This window comes from Camelus ferus, chromosome 5, assembly GCF_009834535.1.
Source record: "Camelus ferus isolate YT-003-E chromosome 5, BCGSAC_Cfer_1.0, whole genome shotgun sequence".
Classification (NCBI taxonomy): Eukaryota; Metazoa; Chordata; class Mammalia; order Artiodactyla; family Camelidae; genus Camelus; species Camelus ferus.
In genome coordinates, this window is record NC_045700.1 from 47,331,462 (window position 1) to 47,351,952 (window position 20,491).

Below are 20,491 nucleotides of genomic sequence, written 5' to 3' on the forward strand. Positions count from 1 at the left end.
TTTTCATTTACTGAGAATAATAGAACTTGAAGAAATTCAGGTTGTATTAACAGAAGATGAGAAAGTAGGCAGATTCATAAAGACTAACAAAGATTTCTGGGCAATTTCAAAGAATTTAGAACAGTGGTTCTCAAAGTGTGGTCCAGGGACCCCGAGGTATCTGCAAGTTTAAAATATTATTTCATAATAATACTAAGATGCTATCTGTCTTTGTCACTGTGTTGACATTTGTAGTCATGGTACAATATCAATGGTGTGAAAACTACCAGGATCTTAGCCATGAATCAAGGTATTGATGTCAAGCTGTATTAGTAGTCATTATATTCTTCAAACAACAATCAAGTTTCACTTAAGAATATCCTTAAAGTGAGTAGAAATTCCCATTTCTATTAAATCTCAACCTTGGGTACACATCTTCTTAATATGCTGAGGACACAGAAGTACACACAAAACACTTCTGCTGCATACCAAAGTCCAATAGTTGTCAAGAAAAAGCATTTGAACTGCAAGCTGAACTAACCACTTTTTACGTGGAACATCACTTCTACTTGAAAGAACAACCGATATTCAAACGATGGTAACTTAATCTTTGGTATCTGGCAGCCATTTTATTATAAATGATAAAATTCTTTTTATTTTCAATTGAAAATTAGAATTTTGGAAAACTTGTTCCTGCCACCATGAGGTTGACAGCTTCCCAATATTCAAAGACTTTTCTTATGAGACCTGTGATAATAACAGATGTGATTTTTTTGATACTGTATAATGAAATGTGTCATGATTTTAAAAATTTACATCACTTACTGAGAATTCGCATTTTCCAAGTGACTACAGGCATGCATGAAGTCATTCAAAGTGCAAGACAGACCAGTGGACTTTAATGTGAAAGAACAAAAAGTCCATTGCCATAGATGCAGACTCTACATTCCAATTAACTTTTAAGAAACTTCTATTTGTCAAGCTTTGATATAGTATCAAAGAATAATAGTCACCATTATCTGAAAAGGTTATTAAAATACACTTCCTTTTTCTAACCACGTATCCGTACGAGGCCAGATTTTCTTCATATATCTCAACCAAATCAATATATTACAAAAGATTAAATGTACAAACAAATATAATCCAGACATCCTCTATTATACCAGATATTAATAAGATTTGCAAAATATAAAACAATCCCACTCTTATTAAATATTTTGTTTCAGAAAATGTACTTATTTCTCAAGAAATACATTATGTTAACACATAATGGGTTTATCACTGCTATTTTAAAATACATTAAGAAGAAATAAAAATGTTTAGCCATCTTTAATTTCTAATATGATAAATATTGATTGCTATTAACCTATGTAAACACAAATTTTTGGTATATTTAATAATTTTAAGACTATAAAAGTCTTGAGACCAAAAAGTTTGAAAATTGCTGCTTTAAGAGGTTATTAATCTCAATTCCTTTTAAGATATTTTTCCATCTTTCCATATGGAGATGAGTGACTAGAAAAGTTGCATCCTTTTTTATAAAACTTAATTTCTCTGGGGGATCTGAAGAGAGATAGTTGAATGAGGAATATTGGAGTTAGAAAAAGGAACTGTGGTTCTTCGAATACTTCACTTTTTCCAGGCCTAGAGCAGGAAATGGAAAAGATAAGCCAGGAACATTCTTCATATCATACCAGATAGCATAAAACTATCAAAGACTAGTAGTGTGGTATCTAAAGAGTTTAGGAGCCAACTTGAAGAGGCTCCCTCAGCCAAAGCTGGAACAACCGAGTATCAGTAAGGATGGTATCTACAATGGACTGAAATACGTGTTTAAATCTATGAATTAATGATCCTAAATGAAGCATTAACCACCTTTAGAGGATGCTAATGAACCAACTCATTACTGTGCCAACTTTATCCTAGTAAAACACCAATATAATCCCATTTTTCATATCCCACCCAAATGCCCAAGAGGATGGAAAAGGCCTAAGTCAGAAAACTATTTCTTATTTAGTAAAAATAAGATCCTGTAAACTTTAAATACATTTTTTAAAATTCCAGATAAAATACTGATGCATCGACGCTAATTAACAGTAAGCATCCACTTAATAAAGTAAGCTGTATTTCACTTACCATACATAAATTACCTTCAAAGAAACGCACACAAAACATCTATCTTTATGAACCAAACAAAATTACAACTTCTCCGACTAAACATGATCTCTCCCTCTGAACTCTATCCCTAGAAATGCTTGTGAACATCAAAGTAATTACCACGAGTACTTTAGGTTCAAAAACAGAATGTGAAGATTTTCTTGAAGTAACTGGGTTCTAAGATAAAGGAGACTAAAGACCTAAAACATGGGCCCATGAACGTTACAGTCAATTAACTAAAAATGTACACAATATATGAGAGATAATGGTTAAAAGAAGGGCTTTAGATCAAAGAACCCAAGTTCAACTCCCAGTTCTGCCATTTACTAACTTGAGTGAGTTACTTAACTTCTCTAAGTGTTTCTCTAGTATGTAAAATGGGAATAGTAATGCATGCTTCACATAAATCTTGTGAAAGATTAAATAAGGTAACTGATGTAATAATAAAGCTTTAATAAACTATCTATAACATGTTAATCCTCAACAAATAAAGCTTCTGGTAATAGGACTTGTTATTCTTCATGTCATGTAAGGGGAAAGAAAGGAGATGAGGGGAAAATGTTGGGCAGAACAGTTCTTTTCACCAACTGTCAAGGGATATCATCATCACACCAGAAAGCTTAGCTACCATTCTGCCTTAGCTGGTATGGGGCAGTAAACAAAAATAATATGAAAATACAATGTATAAACATGTACATATATTTTTTACATACACCATCTGAAATAACATTAACTTTGTTTCCTTTATTAGATTTTCCTAGTAAAATCTTATCTAACAAATCATTCAGGGAAAAACATAGTGACGTTTATAACATAATCCTTTTATGTAAATATTCAGTATAAATCTATTTGCAAGTAAAATAGGTCAGTCTCCTAATGCCTCTCAAATCAAATGAAGCAAACTTTTAAATTCTCATCCATGAATTACAATGTTATAAAGAAAGGCTGACAAAAAGAACAGAAAGTGATTACAACAAAGAAGGATTCAAATTCAAATTATAGTCTGATCTTAATTTACATCAAATTTAACTCAGAGACTAACCATAAAACCCTGCCAAGAACAGCAAACCAGGTACAAACCATCCCTCTTGTAAATTCCAGTGCATTTAGTCTCCTCCATTCTTTCCCAACAACTATCTACCCATAGGCTTTAGGGACTGTCCCACTCTTGGGGCTTCTCCAGCTATTTCCTAATGAAAGTCACCAAACTCTTCCCCTTTACTCTACATAGGGTAAACAGTTACTAAGTAATCTCATTTCAATGATTTGTGTACACCTTAAGTTGTTCCCAATACAACTGTACAACTGACATTTACTTGGTTAAACCGGGTATGGTAATATCCACAAAAAGCAAATTCAAGAAACCCTATTAAAAATCAACGTGGCAATGTCTAGCAAAAAATGAAATGTAAAAGAAGTGTATCTTTTGATTCATTAATTTCTCTCCAGTAAGTATTTCTTAAGGAAATAATACAATAAAGGCAAAAGGATATGAATAAAGTCACTCACTGAAGAGTTACTATCACAGCAAAATAAGTGAAAACATATTCCAATATTTAGGAAATTATAAATTGTAGATCACTGACACAATGAAATATTATCCCCTCATTAAAAATTATTATTAATATTAAAGCTATTTTAAAATAAGAAAAATGTTTTATGATATAATATTAAGCAATAAAATAGCTTTTAGGAAGTAAACATAGGATAGTAATTAAAGTATGGGTTTTGCTAAAAGTCTTGACTCTGCCACTCAGTAGCTGTATGATTTTTGAAAGTTATTCAAACTCTGAGACCTAGTTTCCTCATTTCTAAAACAGGCTAATAAGATCTAACTCACAGGGTTCTTAGGAGAATCAAATGAGAGCACTGCAAGGTGCCTGCTCCTAACTCAGTGAATTCCCTTTCCTATTACTCAATTGACTCCTTCCTATCACTGGGACCATGAATTTACAAATAGCAGGTCATATCTAAAATGGTGATGCATGATAAGATTGTGGTTCTTTATTTTAAATTATAACCTGTAGTAAATTTCCTTAATGGGGGCTTATATTTTCCTCAGTTCTTTAAAAGTACAATACCAACTCTTAGTCTGACTATAACCGCTAATATAACACTGCTTCAATTGTTTTTAAGAATCATATTCAAAATAATTTTAATCAGAATTCTTTCCCAAACATTTTACCCACAATACACAAATCAGAATTCAGCCTGAATATATAAAGATGGAAAATAACAAGTTAGTAAAATGGGTGGAGTATGTGCAATCCCCTGTATTTTCATACTAATGCTTCATTAAAATTTGAGTAATAAATTTAGTTGCAGGGATAAGGGAGAACACCGTTCCCAGAAAGCAGTAAATTAATGTATAACCCATTGTTTCAGTTCTATCCAGCTGACAATCTGGCATGCAAGAGACCTTCACAACTGTCCTAAAGAGAAGGTTGATACAGTTGTTCCTTTCAACTCAAGGAAGAGGGAAGAAGAACAGAACCATCTCTCTGAGACCCAACTCCTTATCTATGTGATGTGTAAAATATCTAAAGTTCTGGTACAACGGGCTCTTCCTTAGGTCTGATGGCAAGAACGGAGTCAATCAAGTCTAGACCAGCCAGGCAAGGTCCCTTCCTCCCTCTCACAGTGGGAGCAAGGACAGCAAAGACAGGGTTGGGGGGAGGAGAAGATGACCAGGAAGGGAACATCATGGATCTGGACAAGATAATTCCAGGCTCATGTGCAGTCTGGGGATTTTGAGGGAACACCTTGACCTCACCAGTGCAGAGGAGAGGAATCGTCTGGTTCTAACAGACCAGTGTTGCTACATAGCCTGTAGCCCTTAGAGGAAGCCCTGCCTTTCCTTCAACTGCCTGGTCTGGCAACCCATAAGCTCCAAATTATAAGTCATTGATGCAAGAAAACTGTATGGCCTACAATGGGTGGTTTAAGGGTATCAATGTAAAGTTTGCAAAAGGGCAAGTTATAAGGAAATTGAAGACTCACTGCAATAAAACAAGTGCTCATCTAATTTTATTCATGCAAGTTAAGTATAACAAGAATGCACTGGTTTTCAAAACCGAATCAAGTCTCAATACTTATATTGTTAACTTAACATAATGACAGGTTCCTTACAACTAACAAATACACAGTTTAAAATTTGATGTTTAAGGATCAAGAGACTCTCCAGGACCTTAGAAGATGCCCTTCCATCCCTAAGTAATTTCAACCTGTTAGTGAGAGAACAGTCTTAAAAAATAATCCATATAGTTGCTATTTCCAGCAAAGAGGACGGGAAACAAGACCTCTAAAACATGTCAGAAAAGACAATCAAGAAAAAAAATGAAAATGCCTCAAGCACCTAAAGTAGATATGAGACCACCATGAATACGAGGATATGTTCGAGCAATTAAATTGTAGATAGCTAGTAGATTAAACAGCTTCATACAATATTACAATGCAAACTAGAAGGAACTGTTTCTTACTGCGGCCATATTTTCCACAGTAAACAGAAGTTGGTTATTAGAATGCATTGTATATGTAGATGAGAACCACTACATAATTATTTAACCCACTGAATTTGTACTGAAGAAACAAAGAAAACATATGTTTTTTGGTCAGATTGTTTACAGCCATCCAATACCAGATTTATTTAATAAATACTGCTGAAAAGGAAAATTACAGGACCCAAAGAAAAAAAACTCCATTATTTTAGGATACAATCAAAGACAGCTTTATATTGGCAATTTGTGTCTGGGCAAAAATGTGTGACTCATTTTAAACTTTTAAATGATATGCTTATGAGGAGGGGGGATAGGCTCTTGAAAAACAGTAATTTATGTTCATGGTAATTAAAGGTGATTTACAAAACATATAAACACCTAACTTAACCTAAAGGAGGGGGTAGCAATTAAATGAAAGCATTTTTACCTTCTCATTTAGCAGTTCAATAAAGTTGTAGTGCCTTGAGGGCTACAATTCCACATAAACTAGAAAGGCAACTTAAGACCTATTCCTTCCATCAATGCTACCTTCATCCTTTTTTAGCAAACACAGGCAACAAAACTAAAGGCACTCTCTGGAATCTTACTGTTAAAGCTCTAACTAAGCAATTTAAACATATGAAATTCAAACAGATACAGAGAGACAGTAATACAAAACAGAATGAAGACCCATCTGTTATTAATAATAAAGGAGAAAGGATAAGGGCTTTTATTTTTCTTGGCCAAAAATTCTAACCATCTGTACAGAAATCATCTACCTAGATTAATCTTAGCTCTATCTCATAAGGACTTGTCTCCCCAGTTTAAGGGGGTTGAGCCCAAAAGAGAAGTGAAATCAGTCAAGGGCTTACAATCATATATGGATGGGGTGGGGACAGACATATTTTCTAAGAATTATAAAACCCAAAAAGAAGTAACATCAAAATCAAACAGTACAATCAGCAATTATTCCAAAAACTGAAATGCTCTACCTACTAAAAGGAGTAGACTCCTTTTTTTAAAAAGAAAATAAACACTGAAAAGTAAATGCAAATAGAAACTACACTCTTCCGTGTAATCAGGAAAAGAAAATCAGCATATATCTTTTCAGATTTTAAAGAAAAGAAAAGCAGACACTTCTGGAGATTGGAAACAAGGGGCAAATAAGAAATTTTATTGTGAACACCTTAATTATTTCCTATTTTGTTTATAATAACCATATATCATTTAGAATTTTTAAATATAATGATTTTTTTTAAGTAATAGCATTTGGCCATTTACAATCAAAAGGTAGAGTGATATCTGATAAAACCAAAACTGTCTACTCATTAGGTACAAGAGGGAGGTTAAACACACAATTAATGTACAATGTTATGTGCACTATGAAACAATGCTCATTTTTTTCTAAAGCACAAGTTTTTGTACCTAAATTGCATATAATTCAATCCATAATAAGGTGATACTTTTTGATATAAGTAGATGGCTACTGATCTCGAACAATAATGGGCTGGCATGGCTAGCAAGGGTTTCCGAGCTTTGACCAATCAACAAAGGAATTTTGTTTAGGTGACGACACTGTGCATGCTAAAATAATTGGTGTAAAGACAATAAAAATGCTAAGAATCTATTTAGAAGACTATGCTTCTTTTCCTATTATCATTCTTACTCTTGGGGGGAAAAAAAAACAGATGAAATGAAATACTGAGTTCTCAATCTCAATCTTCCAGTCTTTCAAAGTCCAGCTTAGGTTAGGTGGCCAGTTCCTGACTCTACTTGGCAAGGACACAGATAAGGCTCCGCAGATATCTTCTTACCAAGAATACATGGAAAGGGAAGAGATAAGTGCACAAAATAGACTTAGCTTGTTATTAGGACAAAGAGGTATAAAGGCAGTCCTGCCTCTCCCATAGCCTCCTCTTCTCCCCTTAACACACACACACATACATACACACACACATACACACTTTCACTAAGGAATCTTAGAAATGCAAGTATCATTTTATGGCAGAACAAACTATCTAAATATAATGCTGTGGGAGCTATCAAGGAAGTAAATTCTTTAACAACAGAACCCTCTAATTTAGTTATCTGAGAGTAAACTCCTTAACTAAATCATCGTGGCAGAACCATCCTGATTAGCACTGCTTAAAAACTAAACATTTTATAGAGATCACAATAGATCAATGACAACTCCAGAATCACAACATTCTAAGCCAAAGTCATCTTCTCATTGTGTTAATGCACAACTCTTGAGAATTTTATTTGAATCATTTGTGCATATCTTACATTGGTATTTAAATAAGAAAATTCCTCATGTTTTATAAATCAGAATAGTACATGTTCACTAAAAAAAAGCCAAGAGTCTAAAGTAAAAAAATAAAGTCACCCATCTCTCTCACCACCCCAGTTCTATTTGCCAAAAAAACTATCAACAATTTGATGATCCTCTTCAAATTTCTTTCTATGAATATAGAGCAGAGCTGATCTGTTCAACACTGTAGCTACTAGCCACATATGACTATAAAGTACTTGAAATGTGTTTAGTCCAAATGGAGATGTGCTCTAAGTATTAATTACACACCAGATTTCAAAAACATGGCATAAAAAATGTATCAATAATTTTTCAAACTGACTACATGTTGAAATAATATTTTGATAGATTAAATGTTATTAAAGTTAATTTCACCTTTTACTTTTTTAATGTGGCTATCAGAAAATTTTCAATTATATATATAGCTCACACTGTATTTCTATTGGTCAGCACTGGTGCAAAAGCTTACAATGCAGGTTTTGGAGTTAGCCTTGCCTTACTGAGTACTATTCCCAAGTACACCAGCCACCAGCTCTGTAACACTGGACAAATTTCCTAACCTCTCTGTACCTACTTCTGACTTGTTCTGGGAATTAAATGAAATTCCTCACATAAAGCACTTAGCACAGAGCCTGGCACCTAGTAAGTACTTAATAAATATTTGATGACAACAAAAGATTAAAACTATAACCTAATTCTTAAAAAAAAAAAAATCACTATATAGGACTTGTCTCTTCAGAAAAGTCTTCAGATATGCCTGTAGGTCACCTCTGTGCAGAGAAGGTAGTCTCTGAAAAACAATGTACACCAAGCACTTGAATTTTCTTTCTCTCTCTTTCTCTCTCTCACACACGCGCACACACACACACGCACATACACAGATACATGTATCTTGAACATGTTTACTATATAGATCTCAAACATTTAGATCTAAAAATGTACAACAGTAGTATGGTATAGTGAAAAAACTAGAAAGAGAAAAAACCTTAAAGAAGAAAGACGGCTCGATGCCCAATTTACTAGCTATGTACCCTAGGAAAACTACTTGGCCTTTCTTTCTCAATACCCTCATCCGTACAGCTGCAGAACTGTTAAGATTAAATAGAATAATACATTAGAAAGATCTACCATAGTACCTAATACATACCAGGTGGTTAATAATCATTTCCCTTCTTCTGGAAATCAAAATAAAATGCCAACAATTCAGACATATGGTAATAAAGTTAATATTGAATTGCTTGCCATGCCACAACTGCCAAAGCCTGCTCACATCCTGAAGAAGTAGTTTAAAAACATGCTAACTCTACAGTCAACCTTGGTTCCCTACATTTTATCCCTTATATGAATTGGAGCTACAAACCTATACTATTATATAAAACAGTATAGGTAAATACTCCAGAAAAGATGAATACTTCAGGGAAAAAAAAAAAACTAATGCTGCCCTCTATTTTCATCAAGTTTTACAGGAGGAGGTAAAAGATTGTTTCCAAACTACTGCCTTTGATGCAAACTAACAGCAAACACTACACAGGGGGCTGTGCCTCAGGTCTCCCCTACAAAGATGCAATAAATTTCAATTTAGAGCTAGGAAAGGGTATCTCTTCTGATATATAACAGATATATATGAAATTAGACAACGTATAATTTTTTCTCTTTGCCTTGGCTGTTTTGGATGCTCAATGGTAAGATTTATTCTCAATTTCAATATTTTATTTGGTGTTGGTTATATGTTATCATGTACTCAGATTCCTGACAGTCCATCCATCCCATTCGTTTTAATTCCCATTCTTCATTAATTGGCCTTTGTCATTTTCCTGTTATTTTAATGTGTTTGTCTTTCACTGTAAAGTTCCTTTTAGAAGTCAGTAGAGCAAAATAATAAATGCAACTGAAGTTCAAACAAAATTTTCAAAATAAATCCACAGGAAGAAAATTTAAGAAGCAACTGGAGAACAGAACTGGAAAGATCAGGACACCATTAACCCATACTCTCAGCATTACCACTGACATCACACATGCACATGCAAATCAATTTAGCTGAAAATAATCAAATTATATTTGAAATTTTGTTCTCTATAACTAATAAATGTTTATATACTTCATAATTATTAGTTCTATAAATCCAAACCTCATACATGTTTCTAAATTGGAAATAAAACTGTCCCATAGCTCAGAAAGCAGAATTCTTGTTTCTAGCCTACAAGGTCATATCTCTAAGCAGCTGTTGAGAAACAAGTTTCATCTATAAACAGCTTAACATTGGGTGCAGTGATACTGCCAAAGGTGCTGTCCTTCAGGTAACACACAACAGATAGCTTCCCGTTGAAAAATCACTTCAAAACTTCTAATGCCAGCTTAAAAAAACTAAGGATTCAGTAAAATCAATAGCCTCGTCATGTTCAAAGCTTTAAAAATCTAACGACAGGAAGTTATACTGCATCTAAAAATTGGTAAAAGCAAGTCACGTTGGCTCACTAAACCCTAGAGAAAAATTAATATTTTTCTAAATAAAACACCTGTTAGAAATTACTGCATGTATAAATTTTAAAAGAATTTGCTTCCAATAATATGGTTGCTGTTCCCCTATTCTATACTGAATCTTTGGCAAACAGTCTTATTTGAGGAGACTTCTGTTTATAGGAGATGTAAGAAAAGCCTATCATTAAATTCCTATCCCTTCTTCACAAAGTCTCTCAAATTTGCTTTCTCTCCAATTGCCACTGACAGTTTTCTGAAATCCAGTGCTTATTATTTCCTCCATGAAGTACTACAAAAACTTGCTGGCTCTCCTTTTGGCCCCAAACGTCTTCCCACTAAAATTTATTCAGAGTGTGTTGATAGAGCATCAACTGTTAACTAAGTGACATAATCCTGCAGATCACTTGTGAAGTGGATAAAATCCAAATTTTTAACTTAACAAAAGTACAAATTATCAATACCAATGGACACAATAGGGATGAATCTCACAGACATAATGTTGAGAGAAAGGAGGAAGGCAGAAAAGGATAGAGAATGTGCGATTACATTTATATGAAGTTCAAGAATAAGCAAAACTAACTGATAATAGAAGTGAGAAGAGTCATTATCCCGAGTGGGGGACTGGCTGAAAAGGGTGACAGAAATGTTCTCTATCTTGATCTATGTGGTGGTTACACAAGTGTATACAAGTGTACAAATGCATCCAGCTGTGCACTTCGGATCTGTGCATTTTACATTACTTTACTGCACATATTTTCTATCTAAATCAAAATAATGGAAAATAAATTAGAAGAAAACAGTTGTGACTACTTACCTGATTATGCAAAGGCTAAAGCTAACTCAGCTTATATGAATAACTAACCTGTTAAGACTCACTTCAACTTTAGCAATACTTGTTTAGTGAAAGATAAATTTCTGTTTATGTAACTGAATCCACAGCTATGAGTTAGTATATAGTAACTCTAAAAATACATTTTAAAAGACAAGTATACATAAAACAGATAAATAAGTTTCATCTGTATAGCACAGAGAACTATATTCAATATCTTGTAGTAACCTGTAACAAAAAAGAATATGAAAAGGAAATACATGTATGCATATGTATGACTGAAACACTATGCTGTACACCAGAAATTGACACAACATTGTAACCTGACAATACTTCAATTAAAAAAAGACAAAATGTAACTCCAGATCTGCATACATGTGAACAACACAATCTTTTATTATTTCTAGCATCTCTCCTGTCCTTAGTGTACTTTGTAAATAAGAGAACTATTGAAAATAAAATTTTAAAGAGAACTCTAAAGGACTGATGGAGGGAGGGGTCTGAAATACCTATACATTAGGCAACAAACTGCACAATGGGGAAAAAAAAGCAACTGCTATTTGAGGAGTAAGGAAACTATGTGATGTATACAGACCCTTTTACAAAAGAAGTATTCTATGTTTTTCAGGCTAAGACTTCATCAATGGAAGTCATTATTAGTAACTAGAAAAATATATTTTTATAACAATAAAGTTTCCAATTATTGATGCCTAACTCCAATTTGATTTCTTGAAACATTAAAAATGCAACTCAATTGAATAACTCCTGGGAACAGTTTAATCTGCCTCCCTGTCCCAAGTCTCCATTCAAAACTTTACACTTAAGCCATTAGAGAAGAAAATCCTTAATATGGTGGACATGGTGAATACCCAACTACCTCCCGGGCTCTTTTCCATCACTCTTACTCCTTGCCATTCATCCTATCTGCGTTTCATTGCATGAGGGCCTTTGAAACAAGCCAGTTACTATGAATAGTAAATCTCTCCTTTCCTCCTTCCACTGACTTACCAGCTCTCACCCTCTAGGCAGAGCCATCACTTCCCCAAGGTAACACCACACACACACACACACACACACACACACACAGAGTCTCTCTTCTTTGCACAAAATTGGAGAATGACATCTAGTATTTATACGACCATTTATTCAATTTCTGTCTCCTCCACTGGATTATAAGCTCCATGAGGGACAGTCATATCTGTTTTTACCCATGATTACATCCCTCAGTATCCAACACACTTTTAAAAAGGTCCTCCACAAATGATGTGTCAAATGAGTAAGACAGAGTGATCTAAAGATTTAAAGCCACTAAGAAGTACAAACAACTAGGCTTTCTATAATTTATAAATAAGTTATAAGGATGTAATGTACAGTACAGGGAACATAACCAATATTTCATAGTATCTTTACATGAAGTACAATACATAAAAATATTAAATCACTCTATTGTACCCTGAAACTAATATATTTTTTAAGTCAACTATACTGCAATTTTTTTAAAAAGTGCTTTTCAAAATTACTAGATTTTCAAGTTAACAACAACAAAAAAAAGACTTAACAGCCAAAGTAAACCTGTCAAAATAACTATTTACATTTAAAACACGTATAAATTTTTAATACAATGTATACATTTACATCCAATAACCAAAAGATGTAAACAAGGTGAGGGGCAAGTTAATTTTTTAAAATCAAACTAATAGAAAGAAACATAGCATTAATAAATTAAAATTCAGTAATAAACCAAAACTTCCCATTGATAACTTTTTCTCTCTCTTTTGAGGTTCTAATGGAAAGCTTCAAAGTGCCCTAACACACTAATATATATCCTTCTATACTGCCCTCATCCTTAGTAGTTGAAACAAACTGTATAGAACAAAAACAGAGAAATTAAAAGATATAAACATAAAAAATGGATTTTTCTTACCAAAATAAAAAATGAAGAATTAAAATAAATTTCAAACTTATTTTAAGCAAATAAGTAAACAATTCACAGTATGTGTTTTTAATAAAAGTCCAAATCCAACAATGTAATTACACATTTATTAATATAATTATTCAATGTTTATTTCTAACACTAGACTAGAAGTTTCACAAAACCAGAGACTATATTAGCTTCTGCTACCTACTATACATATTTCCAGCACCCAGAACAGAAAGCATTTACTATTTAATTAATGAATAGTAAATAAACAAACAAACTGCATTTCTGGTGACTAAGATATTTGAAGAAAATAATCCTTAAATAAAGAGTAATATTAAAGATAAAATCTTATTTCACACTCATATTTCATAATCTGTTGAAGATGAAAATATATAATTTGGAATGATAGACTCCTCAGTTTTCATAGCGTCAAAGTAATCACTTTATCCTTTTATTCTCTACAAGTCTTTTTTACTGCCTATAATTCTATGAAGGTTTTTTAAAAGTTCTTGTTATAAATGTCATCACTGTGTGTTCTGTGCATTATACAAATAATACATAAAGTATTTCATCAATTCTAAGATGCATATTTTCAGTTTAACATTTTTTAAATCAATTGCTGTAAGAAAATACATTACCTAGTTTAACTGGATTTTTTTCCTTTCTTAACAATGTCTTTAGCCTGAATGAAATACAATAAAGTATGTATGCTCCTAACCAAATTCATTTTTCCCCTATAGGTTAGAAAAATATATCAGATGTATATTACACAAAGGACAACAAAATCAAAGACTTTATGACATATAGTAATGGTTTCAAGCTATTCTCAGGAACTTACCATCACCCTAAACTGCTCTACCTCTGAAAATTTTAAATCAAATATCCTTCCCTAATCACACATCTGCTCACAGTCAGCAAATCTATTCCTGAACCTCATCAAGAAACAGATCCATGAGGCATCCATTTTTCAGTCCTTTCCTCCTTTCACTCCTATCCTATGGTAAGCTCTAAGCTACCCTAAACTAAGCTCTATGCCACGCATCAGTTCAATCACTCACACTGAATCCTTCACTTCTCTTCCCCCATCTTCCTGTCACACCTACCCTATCAACACTACTTTCTTAAAGACATTCCTATCTGGAAGTCCCAGGTGTACATTCAAAACACTATTCCAAACTGAACTCATCAACTCTCTCCTAAGACTTGCTGCTCCTTCTGTATTTAACACTTCAGTGAGTGGCATCAAGAGTCATTCAACTGATGCAGTCCAGAAACCTAGGAGTCACACTTGATTCCACTCTCTTTTTGAAACTCACACATCAGTCACCAGAACCAGTGAAAAAACAACCTGTCAGGAAAACAGAGGCTCCTACCAACGTACAGACATTAGGTAACACTACTCAACATAACTGAATCCCCCCACACACAAGTATATAACCTTATTCTTTGCCTGCACCACGAACCCTATCAGAAGGTGTCTCCAAACCTCGATCCAAGGTAAAGCTACTAGACTAGTGCTTCTCAAACTACCTGCGGTGGACTTTTGTAAAATACAATAAAAATTAATAACTAGGCAAATGAATTTTTTAAAAGACATACAAAAACACTGGCACAATTTTTTAATTAAATATAAATGACAAAAAAAATTTTCAAATTGCTATAAAATTTTCTAAATGCTCATTCTCAATTGCTTATAGTTATCAAGTCAAGGACTAGTAACTAACAAAAACACTAAACCAGCCCACAGCTGGACCCCATCTCTAATTGATGCTTCCTTCGTTTGCATTAATTTGCTTATTATAATACTATTACCATAAAATGCAGTCTTTGACTGGAGCCTTAACCTAAAACTTTCTATTTTTTCAGAGAACTGTTATGTTCTTGGCTCACTTTTACAGTCAAAAGAACACAAACGAACACATAGTTCTACCTATTTTCTCCCTTTGCTTTATGTCCCTCTTTCCATTAAGGACTAGCTGACCTATAGCTTCTCCTTAATCCTTTCATCCCTAATAAATAACCTGGATGCTTTTCTCTCCTCTCAGATAGTGGAATCCCCTCCTCTATCAATTCTGCCTTCTCAACACATGGAAAAGCAAGAATGCAGAAAAGTCCCGTAAGTTAAAAAATTTCAAAATGCCTTTACAATCAGCAAAGTTACTTCCACATAGAAACACCTCTCAATGGGTCTAATCCAGAACAGGATCAAATTCAATTAGAATATAACAGCAACACAGCATATACTTGCTATGGAATAAACCTTCTCATATGGAGATAACACTTAATAACATTAAAGTCAAAATTAACAGAAGAATCCGCGATTCATCATTTGAAGCTAAGCGAATCCTATTTTATTATTTATTAATTTTATTTGAGCAATAATGGAAAGAAAACTTGGATCATGGTAAAATCAATTAAATAAACAACTGTACTTACGTGTTAGATGAAAGATTCCATCACAGGCACTAATATGAGATAAAAAGGCATTTCCCAGACCTTGCCCATTGTGAGCTCCTTTCACAAGACCAGCAATATCCACTACATTTAGAAAGGCAGGAATTTTGCTGAAAAACAAAAGACGATTTTATTATAAAATAGTACTAAGAACCTGTTTGTTAACCAAGTAGCTTTCCTAAACAGGTTACATGAGTTAATTCTTTCCTTTCTAGAACAATGTTTTGTTCTAGACTCTCAGGGCTAATGATCTGATAAATGAATACAAAGAAAAATTTTTTAAACAAGAAATTATTTCTATAACATTAGGACTTTCTTACCCAGGAAAATGAAGGGAAAAAACTTTAAAGCAGAATAGATATTTTTATTCTGTCTCTAAAAATTAAAACTCACATCACATCATTAATTTTATCATACTGTTCCATTGACACATGCACACATACACGAAAGCAGTGGAGAATGTTTAAAGAGTATAAGTCACAGGCAATGTAATCATCATAGAATGAACCGACACACTCAACTAGTACTTTGTGACAGGAACTGGACTAAGTGCGTTACATGTGTTGTCATTCCCAAGTTCAAAACAACTTTATACAGTAGGTGTTATTTATTAAACCCACTTAACAGATGAGGAAATTGAGCCTTAGAGGGGTTAAGAAATCTACTGCATGCAGAATCACTAAGCTAATACTGACAAAATTGGGATTCAAATACAGGATATCTGGGTCTGCATTTAAGCACCACACAAGTTATACAGCCCAAAAGTGCATGTAATGATGTGAACTAGCTATTAGCATATTAATAACCTAGTTGTTAACAACAGCAACAGAATCAGACACAGTAAAGTAACAGTTAACACAGAACAGAAACCAAGTTAGGAAAACCAGTCAGCCATGTAGAAATGGAGATTAAAGTATATGAGCAAATAAAGCTGCTTTCAGTGTCATACGACAAAGCTGTATGGTATATATGTATACTTTGTCCATTTTCAAGAGTATTCATTTTTCAGAATGTCAATTTTATTACATGATAAAATACAACTTAAAAGTTCCACAAAATACTTCCCTATTATTTGCATGGAAAATAAGTCCTTTTAAAATAATTGTTCTATAAAATATCCTTTATACAAATAGAAATTACTTCATAATTGTTACCAGCAAATCCACAGAAAACATACACAAAATGTGGTTAGGTTTTTTTTAGATATTGTGGTTGCCTCCCTGGCATCCTTTGCTCCTTCTCTTAGTGACTTACTGATTGTCATTTGGCTGGCCATACCTCCCAAGTACAGCCCAGAGCTTTAGAGAAGCTGGCTCTACACCTAGCTCTAGAAAGAAGCATGTAGCCTGGGCCTATACTAAACAGTTTAACCTCATCCCCTGGGCACAATTAATGATTACAGCATCTTTGTCTTGCTCCATTTGCCTGGAAAGACTGACAGAGTGGTTTGCCAGAGAGCATTAAGAGGGTTCTTGAATACAGAAGCTCATCAGTCCTCTGAGAGAGCTTCTAGAAGCAAACCCCTCTTCCTTCACTCCAGACATTCATGAGAAAGTACACAGTTTCAAGATTTGCAAGGCATCCTATGACTAAAGGGGAAGGCAATTTTTTTTTAATTTAAACATTTAACATTAAACATTGTTCTATACTTCAATAAAAATGGGGAAAAAACATTTAAAAATTAAAAAAAAAAAAAGAGCCCTGTTTTGGAAGTCTTTCCTGATGAGAGACAGCTTCTGTCTAATCCACAATGGAATACTGTAGTCTTTTTAAGACCTCTTCAAAATACAATTATCCTTAAATATTTAAGTTAAAACTAAAGATCTGTCATTAAAATGTGTTATTGATGAAGCATTAGCAGGAAGGCATTTTAAATAAGTGTTTTAAAAAATTGACCATGTTAAGTTAATTTTCTTGTGAATTCAGCATATTCTTGATGTTTTATATATATTTTTATTGAAGTATAGTCAGTTTACAATGTTGTGTTAATTTCTGGTGTACAGCACAATACTTTAGTCATATAGGAGCATACATATATTTGTTTTCAATATTCTTTTTCACCATAAGTTACTACAAGATATTGAATATAGTTCCCTGTGCTATACAGTATACTTATCGTTTGTCTATTTTATGTATATTAGTTAGTATCCGCAAATCTTGAACTCCCAATTTATCCCTTCCCACCCTCTTCCTCCCCTGGTAACCATAAATTTGTTTTCTATGTCTGTGACTCTGTTTCTTTTTGTAAATAAGTTCAATTGTCTTTTTTAAAAAAAATTCCACATATAAGTGATATCATATGGTATTTTTCTTTCCCTTTCTGGCTTTCTTCACTTAGAATGACATTCTCCAGGGCCATCCATGTTGCTGCAAATGGCATTATTTTATTCTTTTTTTATCACTGAGTAGTATTCCATTGTATAAATACACCACAGCTTCTTTATCCAGTCATCTGTTGATGAACATTTAGATTGTTTCTATTGTCTTGGCTATTGCAAAGGGCTGCTATGAACATTGGGGTGCATGTGTCTTTTTGAATTAAGGTTCCCTCTGGACATATGCCCAGGAGTAGGATTGCTGGATCATATGGTAAATCTATTTTTAGCTTTTTGAGGAATCTCCATACTGTTTTCCATAACGGCTGCACCAAACTACATTCCCACCAACAGTATAGGAAGGTTCCCTTTTCTCAACACCCTCTCCAGCATTTATTGTTTGTGGACTTTTGAATGATGGCCATTCTGACTGGTGTGAGGTGATACCTCATTGTAGTTTTGATTTGCATTTCTCTGATAATTAGTGATATTGAGCATTTTTTCATGTACCTATTGACCATTTGTATATCTTCAATGGAGAATTGCTTGTTTAGGTCTTCTGACCATTTTTAGACTGGGTTGTTTGGTTTTTTTCTTATTAAGTTCTATGAGCTGTTTATATATTCTGACAATTAAGCCTACAGGGGAAGGCAATCTTATTATCAAGTTGATAAAGTGTAATGGAGAGGGGAACAAAGCTAGGTCCTTGATGACACAAGTAGGGTGCTAAAACCAACACTAAATACCAAGCTACCTGTTACTAACTCAATAAATTTTTTAAGCCAAAATACTAAGTGCAACCAAACTCATCCTAAATAATATAATTTCTTACAACTAAAACATATCACCCATATGACAAATATGAAGTAGAGCAGCATAGATATGAGTGAAAAGGCCTTGAACTTGAAGCAAGAAGTCTTGGGTTCCATTACTGGTTGACATTAACTATCTATGTGACCTTCAAATCATTCCCCCTTTCTGTGCTTCAGTTTCTTTTTATGAAGAAACTAGACAGGATAATCTATAGCTCTGAGATTCTGGTTTCTAATAAAAATGAGTTTCTTAATTCTGATTCTCAATTTAAGGCCAGGATTAATATAATATCTCAAAAAATAAAAACTTGAGTCCTAATTTAATACTGTACCAATAATTTTAAGACTACTTGAGCAAAATAATGTTTTTAGACCATATGAAATTTTCTTGAGACTAAAATGATAAGGTTAAAAATCTTTTTAATCATTACAGTATAATGAACACAGAATACCAAAAATATTTATAAGTTTTTCTTCAGTAGAAATAGACTAAAATAATGAGGAAGATATTTTTTCATCAAAAACACACAAAAAAATTTGAGAACTTGCAATATAACAGATAAGTTTGGGGTAGCAAGAATACTATGAATTATTGTCAATTCTTTGCTTGACCACAAAGAGGCCATAAGTTATGGAAAAAAATGAAGATGGGTTCCCATTCAATCTTTTTATTTCCATAAAAGCATTTAATCAATGTTTACCAATAAAGAAAATGCAAGAGAAATTTTGAGAAATAAATTCCGTCACTGCCTAAAATTTCAACAAATTTTAAGTCCAAGGGCTTTTTTGTCATTGTTGTTCTCTTCGTGTTTCTGAAAAATTTCAGCAATGTCATATGACCATACAGTTGGGAAGTGGCAAAGGCTCACACAAGGAGAGTGTCAGAGCAAGGAGAGAAGGCAGCCCAACAGCAGCTGGAGCCTGTACAAAGAAGGTATCTGGGCAGAAGAGCAGCCCAGCATAGACAGGGCCCAAGCAAGAGTGTCTAAACTGGGCGACAACCTGGTGAGTTTGAGAGATTTGCTACCTACAAGGAGACTGAGCAAAAAAGCACATTATTGAGACAACTGGAGAAATCTAAATGGAATCTGTGAATTAGATGGTAATATTAGATCAACGTCAACATCCTGATTATAACTGCTTACTGTGGTTATGTAGGAGAGTATCTGTATTTAGTAAATACAAACTGAAGGATTAAAGTGCAATGTGGCACTGTATCTGCAACTTATTTTCAAAGGTTCAGAGAAATTTGAGTGAAGGGCATATAAGCATTCTATGTATAATTTTGCAGCTTTTATATAAAATTCAAATCATTTAAAAATAAAAAGATTTTTTAAAGGATACAAAAGTCAGCTTGAGGAACCAGTTTAAGGGATATAATTTGAGCTATATCCAATGATTGTGACAGATTATAACCAAGTGAGTAACACTGATATAAATAATTACATGAATGAATAAATGAAAACAAGGAAGCTTTTCTTATAGTAGAATGCCAACTAATAAATGAAGAAAAATGGTGGAATCACAAAATCATCACGTGACAATCAACACAGTAATACTTAATTCATCAAAAAAAAATCAATAGATGCTAAAACTAGTGGATAAGAGTAAGAGAAGTAAATGAATCCATTATATATTTTCTACTTACAACTCATAGGAATTTCTGATAGACTGGATGTAGGGGTGAGGAAAGAGAAGAATCATGGATAAATCTTGGACTTTAACTTAGCAACTGGAAAAATAATACTGCTACTTATTG

At 33.5% G+C, this 20,491-nt stretch overlaps 1 protein-coding gene across 2 annotated transcripts in view; it reads right to left on the reverse strand.

The window, feature by feature from the left end:
• Window positions 1–20,491, reverse strand: part of OLA1 (Obg like ATPase 1) — a 138,430-nt gene that overhangs the window by 106,143 nt on the left and 11,796 nt on the right. For both annotated transcript variants that reach the window (XM_032479714.1, XM_032479715.1), the window contains exon 4: window positions 15,588–15,715. In XM_032479714.1, coding sequence (XP_032335605.1) covers window positions 15,588–15,715 — 128 coding nt within the window. The remainder of the gene's footprint in view (window positions 1–15,587; window positions 15,716–20,491) is intronic.